The following is a 13,748-nucleotide window of genomic DNA, read 5'->3' as shown; positions in this document are numbered from 1 at the left end:
GGATTTGAGTTGAAGAAGAGAATGTATTCTCATTGGTAGAACACATGTTTTAATGTGCAGAAGGGAGGCACAACTAAACAGATCAAGTAGGAGGCAATGTCAAAGATTCCCAGATCCCAGAGAGCAATTTCCAGTCTGAGTAAACATAGACATATATGTATGGCAACTTTTTATGCTTACCACTCAGGCCCTCTGCTCTGTAGGACAACCCGGGGGCATTCAGACGTATACTCAGGGTCTGCATTTTGGGCAGAAGGCCAGGGACCCCACTCAGCACAATGTGTGCGAGGGTCCCCCAAATTCACCAGGGTTGGCATGCCATATTTTGAAGTAATTGAAGTGATAGATATTATCATCTAAAGGCAGCCTCCTCACAGGGCCTACCTAGCCAGGGATGCGGATGGCACTGTGGTCTAAACCACTGAGCCTCTTGGGCTTGCCGATCAGAAGGTTGGCTGTTCGAATCCACGCGACGGGGTGAGCTCTCAATGCTTGATCCCAGCTCCTGCCAACCTAGCAGTTTGAAAGCATGCCAGTGCAAGTAGATAAATAGGTACCACTGCGGTGGGAAGGTAAACGGTATTTCTGTGCGCTCTGGTTTCCATCACAGTGTTCCATTGCACCAGAAGCAGCTTAGTGCTGCTGGCCACATGACCAGTCTGTGGACAAACGCTGGCTCCCTTGGCCTGAAAGCAAGATGAGTGCCGCAACTCCACAGTCGCCTTTGACTGGACTTAATCGTCCAGGGGGTCACTCCCAGGACCATTATGACAAGCACCCTCCCCTCACAGGCCATTAAACCCAGAGTCTAAAATTATCTGAATATACCACAAGCATTGGCTCTTGTACATAAATTTGTAGATTGTCCTTTTCAAAGCAAGTGCCTTCCCTTCCTTACTCAGTGAAAGGGAACACTGGCAACTACTCTGTTTTTCTTACCCAGTGGGCAAAGCAAGCGTGACGTTGAATGTAGCCTAATGGAAAACGGGTACTTGGTTCTTGCCCAAGGAGGACCTACTGTGTTGAGCTAAGGCCTGTATCTTCCCTGTCCAAGTCCAACAATAATTTTCAGAGCTGGCACCAGAGGAGTGTCTGTATTCATCTGGCAGAATAGGGATAATTGACTTAGCTCTCGGCTGATTTCAGTCCATCGTGAATTAGTGGGTTCTTAAATATGACAATGATGTGGCTGACAATTCAGATATGGAACGGAATGAAATGCTTTGGTTGGAATCCATCCCATCATTAATTTTAATCTCTCCTTCCCATTTGCCATATTTCCCCCCGACTCTCATCTAATGCCGTTATGAATTAAACGGGTGACTGCACCAAGTGAAAAATCTGAAGTGACAGAAGCAACAGGCTCTGTGGAATGCTTCATTAGAATTTGGCATGGGAAAAAATGGTCAGCTTTGGAGTAAGTAGAAGGAAATCAAACTTAAAACAGCTGAGCATTAGAAAAAAAAATTATTGTATTGCCTTCCGGCTATTCTGTGTAAAACCAAATACCACTGAAGTAGAATGTATTTTCCTGATGAAGTCATCCTAACATCCAGATGGTGTGTTTCTAGGGGAGGGGAAAGGCTCTCAGAATCTCTCAGGCACGGATCTCACAGTTGCCATAACCAATCTGAAAAGGGTGATCACATTAGCTAGCTAAAAATTATCATAGCATAATTACAGGGATTTCAGTTCATCTTTCCTGAGGAGCTCTTCCCCGGTTTAAGGTTTATTCATGTCTGAGGACATTTTGGAGAGCTTAAGGCATGAGGTTTGATTCCAGAAGTTTACAGGATTAATTTTATAGGGAAGTGTAATCCCTCGATAAATCACCCTGGTTATGGATTCTTCTAAATCTCTCTCACACACTTATATATACACACAGAGAGATACAACCACATTAAGTATACTGTTAGTGTTTCATGGAAAAATAACATGGTTGCTACCAGTCACTTTGAGGTAACGTTTACTAGCTAAAATTGATGATGTGAACTTGCTACATGATGCATAAATGGTAATGCCTTCTAGTCATGCAGAATGTCCCTAAGCCTCCTGTTCTGATTGGGATCAACTGACCAGTTAGAATCAGAATTGTAAAACTGGTATTTCTATTGCCAATCTGAACAGACATCACAGGAGGATGGTAGCAAACACTGTTGAATAGAATCAGCAGGTTCACTCTCCTGTGTCTTTCTCCTGGTCATCTAGGTCATCCAGATAGTTGGTCAGAGTGGTCTCAGTGCCAATACTGGGCTGAAACTCTGATTAAAATAGGCCTAGAAAATTGACTTCATCCAAGAGAGCCTGGGTCTGATTCTGGAAACTTTCTCAGGAATAGGGGAATTGGCTACTGCTCTGTAGTTATTCAAACCTTCAGTGCCCATGGAAGGTTTCTTCTGGAGAAGCCTCACCACAGCCAGTGTAAGGCAACACAGGACCATTCCCTTTCACAATAAGGTGTTTATAACTTCTTTGGTCCAACCAAGCTTTTCCCTCCCTGATAGATTTTGAAAGCAATGAAGGCTAAGGACCCAGAATGCAAGTGGGCCCATTAACCCAACCTAGCACCTTGCCCACATCCTCAAGCCACATCAAATGAAATTAATCTGTCAATATCACACCAGACAGCATTCTAGACATCTCCACGGATTCACTGGTTATAACTGTGGAACCTAAATCACGATGGATACAAGTGATTTCATCCTCAAAATGATTTGCAAACTAGCCACAGTGAGCCACTGAGAGTTCCAGTATTGTGGGAGGGCCAATGGCAGGTTCCAATGCACCTCATATTGAGATGGGTCTAGGGTCAAGTCAGTGTTGGCTTTACAGTGGTACCTCGGGTTACAGACTCTTCAGGTTACAGACTCCGCTAACCCAGAAATAGTACCTCCGGTTAAGAACTTTGCTTCAGGATGAGAACAGAAATCGTGCTCCAGCGGTGCGGCGGCAGCAGGAGGCCCCATCAGCTAAAGTGGTGCTTCAGGTTAAGAACAGTTTCAGGTTAAGAACGGACCTCCGGAACGAATTAAGTTCTTAACCCGAGGTACCACTGTACTTGAAATGTAACATCTATTTCCGAGTGGGTGATGTTTGCATTTTGAGTCTGCCTTCCTCCCCATTCAAACTTCATTAGCACCGCTAATTAAATGGCCTCTACATCTAAATTAGGGGTGTGAATGGAATGCATTTGCTTTAGGGTTTCAGAAAATGGGCTGGTAGATCTTTCAGTCCTTTGACCCTCCCTCTCCAGAACACCAAACTGTCCCCTACTGGTGACCACTTATACACAACAACAACAACAACAATTTATTTATACCCCGCCCATTTGGTTGTGTTTCCCCAGCCACTCTGGGCGGCTTCCAACAGAATATTAAAATACAATAATCTATTAAACATTAAAAGCTTCCCTAAAAGCTTCTAAAAGTCTGGTAGTACATACCTTCCCCTGCTTCCAATACCCAGACACATCTTGACTCTGACACATGCATTCTCAAATCTCAGGACCTTGAAGAAAAAGCCCCCATCCAGCACACAGATCATGCTACCACCTGCCATGCACCCTGTGTTATGTGCCTATGAAAGGTGTCCATGATCTCACCAGCTCACCATTCCCCAACAACTCTTGTCTCTCACCAAGGTCACACAAACACGGTTCTTGGTGTTTCTCTTTCACACCCAGGAATCGATCCCACCAACAATTGGACCCTCACCCTAGTGTCTCCCTAGGGGAGCACTATTGTGCTTGTGTCCTCCTGGACTTCCCTGGTTGGCCACTGCAGGAAATAGCACACTGATCAACATAGATTTTTGGTCTGATCCAGTAGGCCTCTTCTTTCAACATTAACTCTTTTGCTATAACACATCCTCCTCCCTCTGTAAATTCAATTAAAACAGCCCTCCTTCATCTTGGGCAATTAAATTTCTGCATGAATTTAGTGTACCGTTGATAGGCAACATGATTACACCTTGCATTTATTAAACTGCTACATTGTCTTGCATCTCAAAGGATCCAAACATGTCTAGTGAACAGTCCACATGAAGCATTGTGTGATGCTAAAGGGCAGCCATGGGGCATTTAGCAGTGAAATTACCTAAGATTGAAGAGCACAGTTTAAAGAATGTGTCCTGGGAGAAACCACTGAGATAAGGAAAGTGAATTTGCTTTGGAGCTGCGGGACCTGAGCCTGCTAGGGGAAGGGAGAGACGTTGTTCAGATTCAGCAGAAAATAACTAGATGCAACCAGCAACCAGCATGAAATCAGGTTTAGACTATTCTGTACTTTGCATATTCTGAGGCGAGTTTGTTTCATGGCTTCTTTTTTATGAAGTGGTAAATTCACTGTTTAGGTGACCTAGAAAACCACTTGGGGGAAAAAAAGACCTCCAGAGAAGGATAGCAAGAGCAGCACTTTAAAACAGCCTCATTCTTTGCATCTTTCAAAAGATACTTAATGTTGTAGAACACCCACTGTGCTGAAGTTACTGCAGGTTTACAGATGGGTGAATTGAGGGGCACGTGTTTAATGACAAGGCTCAGATGGTGCTTTATTTATAGAGAAAGGTTTTTTTCTATAAGGTGCCAGGCTGCCCTTATAATTTAAGACGGAGAATTATGGGTAACACGTTTAGAAGCTGTAGCGGGTGCAGAAAATTGTACCGTAACTCTTGGCTGGGTTGTCACTATTGCCTTCCTTCCAAGCGCAATTCAAGGTGCTTCTAAAACCCTTATTTGGGGAGACCCCGCAACATTTGCGTGGCCCAAATCATTCCATACTGTCCCATTATGCAGTCCTTTCTTTCCCCCCGAATTGTCTCTTAGCAATCTCTTATGTGCAAGACCTCAATAAACTCTCACAAGAATCCCAAAGGCAAGATTTGGATGTGGAGAGCAGATTTTTTCTATAGCTGAAGTGGGCAATGTGAACATGAAGGAGAACCACCTTACTAAAGAGTGTAGGATGAAAAGGTCACTGAGTAAGGGAAAGTTACCTCCTCATGAAATGTGGTGGGTAGGATGCTCATATTAATTGGGATGGCTCAAAAGCCTAGCAGGTACCTTGGGTGATGAAACCAGGGCAATCTTTGGGGTTGTAATCATATTTCACATCTCTTTTCCTTGTGAAGGAGTGGTTAAGGGTGACTAAGGTTAAATTCAGAACATGAGGTCTTCTGTTCTGGTCCCACGGGTCATAATGGGGTCAGTGCAGCAAGGCAGGCCAGTCATTACAGCACCAAGGAGAGCTCCTAATATGACACTTCCTCCAGTAGTGCCTGGGTCAAGGCTGAAGCATTTTAGACCTTTGCATCCAGACCCCTCCCATTGTCCCACTCCTCCTAGAACCTAGTACTCTATCCCTCCATGAATGTATGCCAAACAAGATGCCTGCATTGGCTCACAAGATCTGTAGAATGTGATGTCCTTAGAGATGAGTGTGATGGTCAACCCAGGGGCTGGAGTATCTGGTCCAGGCATGGGCACCTTTCACCGGGGGGTCTCTGGTTCAGTGGTGGTGCTCTGGTCCAAAGGAGGTCAGCTCCTCTGCCAGCACTACAGCCTCTGTATCTGGCTGTATCTGGACTTCAGGGTCCTGATACTCTTAGACCTTTTAAGGATTTGAATTGAAGACAGGGAAAGGCATGCCTAAGGAAATTCTAGGATGGAGATAAAGGAGCCTTCTCACTGTCTGGATCTGCTTACCATGTCACGAAGATCCTGTGATCCCAAAAAAATCACAGGCTTGGGCACATGGCAACAGTGGGGTGGGGAGGGAAGTTACCATTTTTAACTACTTTCCTTTAACACATACATTCAGAAACTTCATATAGAGACCTTTAGGCAAGTGAAGAGAACTTGTTTATACCACTTTGGGTCCAGGGGGCTCTAGAAACTCCTTGCCAAGGTACAGTCAGGAGCCGATTAGGCTGCAAATCTTCAAAGATCCCTTGGGGGGGGGAGGCTTATAGAGGCTCTGATTCCCACAATCTGCTTCTATCCCAGCAGCGCTGAATGTTCCATACTGTTGTGCCTAGAGCTCCTCCACATTTCTGCGACATGCACAGTTGATTTGTTTGGCTCAGCGGTGTTACACTAATTGCTGCTGGATTTCAGATCCCAGCGTCTCTAACTAGTGGTTAAAACCTCTTGAGTAGGTATGTCAGTAACATGCTGCTGTGACATTCTTAGGGGGTGGAGAATTACTGCTGGGCATGTCTCTCTCTCTCTTGGATCCAGCATTGTGCATTCAGAGATGTGTGAAGTCGGCGGTGAGTGCTGCCGAAGGGAGAGATTCAAGGGCAACTAATTGCCTGCTTAGAAAAGCTCTCATCCCACAAGGGGAGAATTGCTGCTGCTGCTGCTGCTGCTGCTGTTCTTGCTGCCTAGAACACTCACCAGCAAGATCATCATGACAGAGGCAAGCAACAGAAAAGAAGGATTTAAAAAATGTCGGAGTGCCACCTTCAGCATTGATGGCTATAGCTTCACAATTGGTGAGCCCCTTTGTGCGGGTGTTTCTTCTTCTTCTCTTATCCTTTTGTCTCAAGTAGGAAACAGGGGTGAATGAGGGGGCTTGTCCAAGATGCCTCTTGGACGATGCTGCTGCCCTCCTGTAACTTTTGCTTTGCTCTGTCCCTCCTGCCGCTTTGTTGACTTCCTTTTATTCAGGGAAGGTGCCTTGCCCTGAACCACCGCGCTTTTGTAATGTTTTTGGCATTGCTTTGGCAAGAGGTATGCAGAACTTTTGTTTTGTTGGCAGCCCTTATCTCAGGAAAGCCCGTGTTTTTGGGATTACATATTGTCAACTTGCTTGCTGCATTTCCTTCCTACAAGCTCAGGAGCACAGAAGCTGTGTGTGTGTGTTTGTGTGTGTGTGTGGAGTTTCTTTGTTTTTCCTTACTTGTGAGTTTTAAGTAGGTAACCAAGCTTCTGTAAACCCATGGTCACTGACACAGCAAACCAGATCTTTCCTGAAATTGCCCTTGTACCACGTAAACAGAAATGAAGTGGAACTGGAAATGGAAAGAGAAGGCACACACAAATCACATCCATTCTCCTTGGTCCCTGCTGTAAACAGTGGCTCATTTCTAAAAAGAGGTTAGTGTGGAAAACATGCCTTCTGCTTGCACCTGATCCCAAAGACCTGGAGGCTGGTTGCGGTTACTCAAGTGCTGGGAGACACTCTGCACAACCTCAGATGAACGTTGATCTTGGCAATCATTTCAATACTCCAAGAGCATTGACAAAAAGGGGTCCAGAACTGAGCCATGCCTCATATCAAGCCCTCTAAGGTGGACTGAGCTCTTTAAACATAAGACCCCTTTGTTCCACTCTGTCTTTTTGATGGAGAGGGGGAAGCAAAATTGCTCAGAGCCACAGGTTCTTGCTCCCTCCTGCTTTCTTTTCCCTTATCAAACCCACTGTACAGTAGTTAGACTCCTAGGGTGAATTAAGCAGGCTGTTCTTTTGAAATTTTACATCTGACTGAACTCCACTCTGCAAATCTCTGCAAACCTTAACGAAGCAAGCTATCTTGCTGACTTAATTTTAGTTTGCAATCCGAGTGGCCTATTTATGAAGAACAAATTCACTTTTATGCCTTCTCCTATATCTAATGGCCAGCTGCTGATTGTGTTGTGCTTATTCTTTGCTTCTGTGGATTGATGTTGATGTAAATAGCACAAGAGCTTCAGGCTAGATGGAGAGCTTAAAGGTTCTCGATGGCATGCAAGAACTTTTGTCATGGTCTTTCTGCTGTCTTACATGCTGCATTCTACAGTTATTAAAAATGATGCCTTCTGTGGGAGTCACTTGAACATCAGAACATGTGCTTTTTTTGGAGGGGGGGAATTGTTGTAGCTGCATGGAATTGACAATTTCTTACTCATGTAGGAGATCTGAGGATTAATATTGTGTGTGCCATCTTGAACTGAATACTAAGGCAAGAATCCTAGACACACTTACCTAAGAATAAACTCCATTGAAAACAGTAGGACTTACTTCTGAGTATAGGTTACGCTGTAAATAGGGGTTATGCATCAAAGACTAGATGCTCCAGATAAATCATGTTCCTTCAAACATGATGTATTAGGATGACTAAAGTGACATGTTTATAATTGCATTATTTTGGTGTTTCTATTTTTGGGCTGTTGAGGTAGCCATGGGGCATGGCTTTCAGCACACTCCACTGATTTGAAGGAACAGGGGCAGTTAAGCTTGTGCCTAATTCTCCTATTAAAACCAAGGATATGTGCTGTATGATGCCCTCTGTGTTTACTCAAAAAGTAAGCACCTTTAAACTAAGGTGGGACGTACTCTCAAGAGTGTGCACATAAGACTGGAACCCAAACAGCACAATCCTGTGCAATTTGACTCAGATGCAAGGCCCGTTGTGTTCACAATGTGTCTTACCTCTCGGGTCTGTATGTGCATATGATTACAGTCCAAAGTGCTTAATTTTGGCTAGACCATGCCCATGGTTAAAGTTAAATTCTTATGTATATACAACCCACCCCAAGTATCTGCCTTTTACTCAACACCCTCGTTGAGTGTGGTTGGAATATGTCCTTGAACTGATAAGGACTCTTGCTTGCCTGACTGCAGGATAGAGAGGGGGGTGTGTGTGTGTGTGTGTGGTGTGGAATGAGCCTGCTGTGCAGAAGTAAAGTTTTCACTCCTTGCTCTATGCACTTTTTTGCCCCTGGCCCCTGCCCATGTGCTTGCCAAAAGGGAAGGCTGTCTAAAGGATTCCCCCCATATATGCTCTAACTGGATGCCCACCTCAGTTAGGATCAAGTCTTTGCGTGGGCTATGCTGCCTTTATAGCATCAAGATCTTTGCCTGCCTGCCTCTTCTTATCCCTCTGAACTTTGCAGTCAGACAGCCCCGAGCAAGCTTGTCACATTCAAGTTGGAAGGAACTCTAGCGGATAAATTTAGCAGCCTGGAAGAGAAGGCAAACACAAGTGGGACGTTTATGCTTCCAAAAAGAAAAGAATCATGAAAACTACGGGCCAGACTCACCCTTTCTCTAAAGTGCCCAAGATGGGTGTTTAATTCACAACAACCTTGTGTGGCAAGCTTGTCAGAGGCAGCGACTTTGCCAAAGGCCACCAGTGAGCTTTGTAGTTGGATAGTGGTATGAACTTGGCTTCTTGCATCCAGGGCTACCATGTTGCCAGTTTCTTTATAGCATCCCAGCTCAGCTGATTTCAGGGCCAGCCCTGTTATTTGGCAGATTGATGCAAGTGCGTCAGGGAGCAGCAGTGACTGCTGTGTACAACACACAGTCTATCTTATGTCCCAGCGTTGGGTGGTGGCAGTTGTGGAGAATCTTTTTCTGCCCTTTAAGCAGCACAATGTCTTGAGCAGCTCAGATTCTGAATGATGCTGAAGGACATCTGACAGCCATCTCATCCCATCTCCTCAAATGAGGCAGACTTTCCCCCAAGCACACATTTTTGCTGCTAGATTAACTTTGGGTTTCCTTAACTTTTGATACCTGGGTTGAAACAGGAGGCATACTTCACTTTAATTCTCAAATATCGATCTCTCTTTCTATCTTCTCCATCACCTCCCAGAACAATAGACAAGCATGCTTCTAGTTCAGACAATATATGTTCACAAATAGGAAAGAGCGTGGGGTGAGGAGATATGGGAGGCAATTTCAGCAGGTGTCCTATCTAGGATGTAATCTTCTCTTTCCTTGCTTAACTGTCTCTGTGGTCCTCTATCCTGGCACCCCACCCCCAGTTGCTGAAGTGGAGGAGGTCTGGGTTTGGGGCATTTGTGTCTCAAGGCGAGGTACCTGCTAGGGTTCTAGGAAGAAAAGTGTGAGCGATGTGCTCTTGTTCCTATGTGTGTTGTGAGGTTGGTCTCTTCTACTACGACTACTACTACTACCACTACTAATTGTACCCTGCCCATCTGACTGGGTTGTCCCAGCCACTCTGGGTGGCATATACAAAAACATAGTGAAACATGAAACATTAAAAACTTCCTTATACAGGGCTGCCTTCAGATGTACAGTAGTCTAAAGGTTATATAGTTACTTATCTCCTTGACATCTGCTGGGAGGGCATTCCACAGGGCAGGCGCCACTACCCAGAAGGCTCTCTGCCTGGTTCCCTATAACCTCACTTCTCACAGTAAGGGAACCACCAGAAGCTGAACCTCAGCGTCTGGGCTGAATGACAGTGGTGGAGACGATCCTTCAGGCAGAAAGATCTGAGGCTGTTTAGGACTTTAAAGGTCAGCACCAACACTTGGATTTGTGCCCAGAAATGTACTGGGAGCTACTGTAGGTCTTTCAAGACTGGTGTTATATGGTCCCAGCAACCACTCCCAGTTACCAGTCTGGCAGCCGCATTCTGGATTAGTTGTAGTTTCTGAGTCATCTTCAAAGGCAGCCCCACATAGAGTGCATTGCAGTAGTCCAAGCGGGAGATAACTAGAGCATGCACCACTCTGGTGAGACAGTCCGCGGGCAGGTAGGGTCTCAGCCTGCGTACTAGATGGAGCTTTGTGTGAAAAGTGCTCTTTCTCCTTCTTTCCCATCTTCAACACCCACCTTGTGAACTCTTTAAGTATGCATGACACAAAGCCAGAAAGCTTTGTCCCCAAGCTACATACTCTTTTACTTGAGTTATTTTCACCTTCTTTTGGAGGTGTGCTGTGATTGGGTGATGAGTTGCATACCATCCTGGATTCGGTCTTAGTGATGTGGATGAGACAGTTCTCTTTGGAATCTATGCCTAAAAAAAAGACATACAAATAATGACAATTTAAAAATATGAAATACACATAGAAAAAAGAAACAATTTCTCTTTAACTTCTTAGCCTCTAACACCTCCTGATTCTATCTATGTAAAAGTATTTAATCATAGAAGTATTAATACTAAAACTTGTTTATGAAAACATTGTAACACACCTTCATAAGGGAATCTGGTTTTCCAGTGCTTATGTCTCCTACGCTTAACTTATGATTGATGGATGTTTTAATTACCCATACAAAAATAAATTAAATCTGAAATCAGGCAGGCGCCTTAACTGCACTCTTTTTGGTGCCTGCTAAAAGCATATTTGTTTAGGCAAGTCCATCCAGAAATGTAGAATGTTTTTAGCCTAGCGTTGATTTTATTTTATTTTTTGAATGCTTCAGATAGTTGTTTTTAATCATTTTTGCTGATAATTTAATTTTTAAAAATTTTTGTAAACCTTTAAGGTTTTTTTTTTTACTAACAACCAAGTGACAAATAAATGTTGTGAAATAAATAAAATAAATATCATAACAAACCAAATCTTCTGGTACAAATTCCGAATGTTTTATGCTTTACATGCCTTCAGTTGTATTTTGGCAATTGTTCATGGGCAGGAAACTTGTGAAAGTTTTTTTGGGGGGGCTGACTGGCAATTCCCCCCCTCTTTTTCCTGTTTCCAAACTTTTTTTCAAGCTTATTTTTACCAGCTATCTCCTGCTAGCCTAGCCCCACATCCCCCTTGAAATAACTCTGTCATGCAAGAACACTGACCCAAAGGAAGGGATGGGGCGGAATTTTGATTTGGATCACACTTAAAGGCAAACCTACCAAATTTATACTTGAGGGCTGCCATATGTCTGGAGTTTTCTGGACATTACCAGGATTTCAAAGGCAGCATTGACGTTTGCGAAGCCTTGTCTTGGATCAATTTAGGGATCTTTCTAAAAAGAAGAAGAAGAAGAGTTTGGATTTGATATCCCGCTTTATCACTACCCAAAGGAGTCTCAAAGCGGCTAACATTCTCCTTTCCCTTCCTCCCCCACAACAAACACTCTGTGAGGTGAGTGGGGCCGAGAGACTTCAAAGAAGTGTGACTGGCCCAAGGTCACCCAGCAGCTGCATGTGGGGGAGCGGGGACGCGAACCCGGTTCACCAGATTACGAGTCCACCGCTCTTAACCACTACACCAGACTGGCTCTCAAAAAAAAAAAAGTTCAACAACTTTCGGGTGCCCTGGTTTTTACTTATTGAAATATGGCAACCCTATCATACTTTCCACAACAATATGTGGACTGAAACACAACAATCTTTTGAAATTAAGCACATCTCTAAACTTTGCAAGTACAAAAATGCATATACTAGAGTCATGAAAATAAGTGCTGGTGGACTAATTAAAAAAAAAAATCACAAACGGAGAACTAAACTGAAGATTAGAAAAATAAGAAACAGAAATTGACAGATTTGGCCATCGCTATCCAGGGACATTGTGGAGGAGAAATGATAACTATCAAAAGGAACTCTATGGAAACTAAGACTTTGGGTGGCAGCATGGTTAAAGAAAGAAAAGCAGGGGAAAGGAGATTGCAATTTTGGGGATTCCTTATAAAGTATTTCCAAACTTTTGCCTCCACTCCAAGATTTGCCCCCAAATTTTGAGCTGTAAGCTAGGCAAGTTGATCTTTCAGATCAGCCCCTCAACCCCATCAAATTAAACAGCACCACTACCAGGAAGTAGAACAACAAAGACCCTTGTCGTTCTGCCCGGGCACTGAGATCCAGCTCTGAGGGCCTTCTGGCAGTTCCCTCTTTGTGGGAAGTGAGGTTACAAGGAGCCATGCAGAGGGCCTTCTTGGTAGTGGCGCCTGCCCTGTGGAACGCCCTACTAGCAGATGTCAAGGAAGTAAACATATGTCAGCCCTGTACAGGGAGGTTTTTAATGTCTGAGTTTTTAATGTTTGAGTATTTTGTTGGAAGCCACCCAGAGTGGCTGGGGAAACCCAGTCAGATGAGCGGCATGAAAATAATAAAACCACCACCACCATCTTTACTATTAATACTGGTAGAGGACCATTGGACCAGTGTACATGCAGGTCCCACTATCCAAACTTGCTTATTAAACAAGAATTCACTTATCCAAACATGAGGAATTAGTACCCAAACCTTGCTGTATACAGATTCAGATATCCGAACAGCCAGACCTGTGTGTAGCACTGTAAACAAATAAGCAGCTTTAAGAAAGCTTTATTTTTTTATTTTGCTGGTCCGCAACAGCCATTTTGCCAGAAAACATGGTGGGGAGCAGGGAGGGAGAGAGATCGGACAGATAAGAGAGCAGTTTTTCCTTCCTTGTTTGCCTTTTGCAAAGTTTCAAAGGGTTTTCCTGGATTGCCCCCCCCCCCAATTTTGGGGTCAAAATTCCATGGTCAGGAATGCATAAGAAATTTCCTCATAGGAATCAATGTAAATCGTTGACTCATTATACAAACACTTGCGTAACAAACAACGCATTGTGTTCAGATAATAAGACCCGTGTGTAAGGGTGATGCGCCTTCTATTATGCACCAGACTCTGTGGTCCACATGGTGTGTTCCTTCCATTTCTTTAGGAATGGACTATTTTAGAGCACTAAGTTTATAGACTCACTCTGAGGTCAGAGTCACATGTAGAAGCTCTGCCAATCTAGCCCATGTGTAGGAGGTGAGGGCTGGAGGTCAGTCACTCGCCCACAGATGGTGTGCCATCTTTAGGCATCCCAAATGTTTTTAAAATGTTAGGCAAGGTGTATTTTCTTTGAGTGTGTGTGTGTCAGTCAGTCATTCAGAGCATTTGTTTGTCGCTGTGGAATATGAAGGTGATCTTTGAGGATCATCCACACCAAAACAACAATGCAGAGCATTAGGCAATTCAAATGAAAGACATTTAAATATATCCTCTTATCTATCTAATCGTCAATATGTTGTTAAAGTAAGTGAGTGATGCCATCCCTCTGAA

General features: G+C 44.0%; 1 protein-coding gene across 2 annotated transcripts in view; it reads left to right on the top strand.

The window, feature by feature from the left end:
- Positions 1 to 6,047: 6,047 nt before the first annotated feature.
- The window catches only part of PDE1C (phosphodiesterase 1C), a 286,306-nt gene continuing 278,605 nt past the window's right edge, over positions 6,048 to 13,748 (top strand). For both annotated transcript variants that reach the window (XM_053359751.1, XM_053359753.1), the window contains exon 1: positions 6,048 to 6,492. In XM_053359751.1, the coding sequence (XP_053215726.1) occupies positions 6,408 to 6,492 (85 nt within the window). In that variant the 5' untranslated portion in view covers positions 6,048 to 6,407. The remainder of the gene's footprint in view (positions 6,493 to 13,748) is intronic.

This window comes from Podarcis raffonei, chromosome 12, assembly GCF_027172205.1.
Source record: "Podarcis raffonei isolate rPodRaf1 chromosome 12, rPodRaf1.pri, whole genome shotgun sequence".
Taxonomy (NCBI): domain Eukaryota; kingdom Metazoa; phylum Chordata; class Lepidosauria; order Squamata; family Lacertidae; genus Podarcis; species Podarcis raffonei.
Note: the sequence above shows the minus strand (reverse complement) of the source record. Positions and strands in the feature narration are given on the sequence as shown.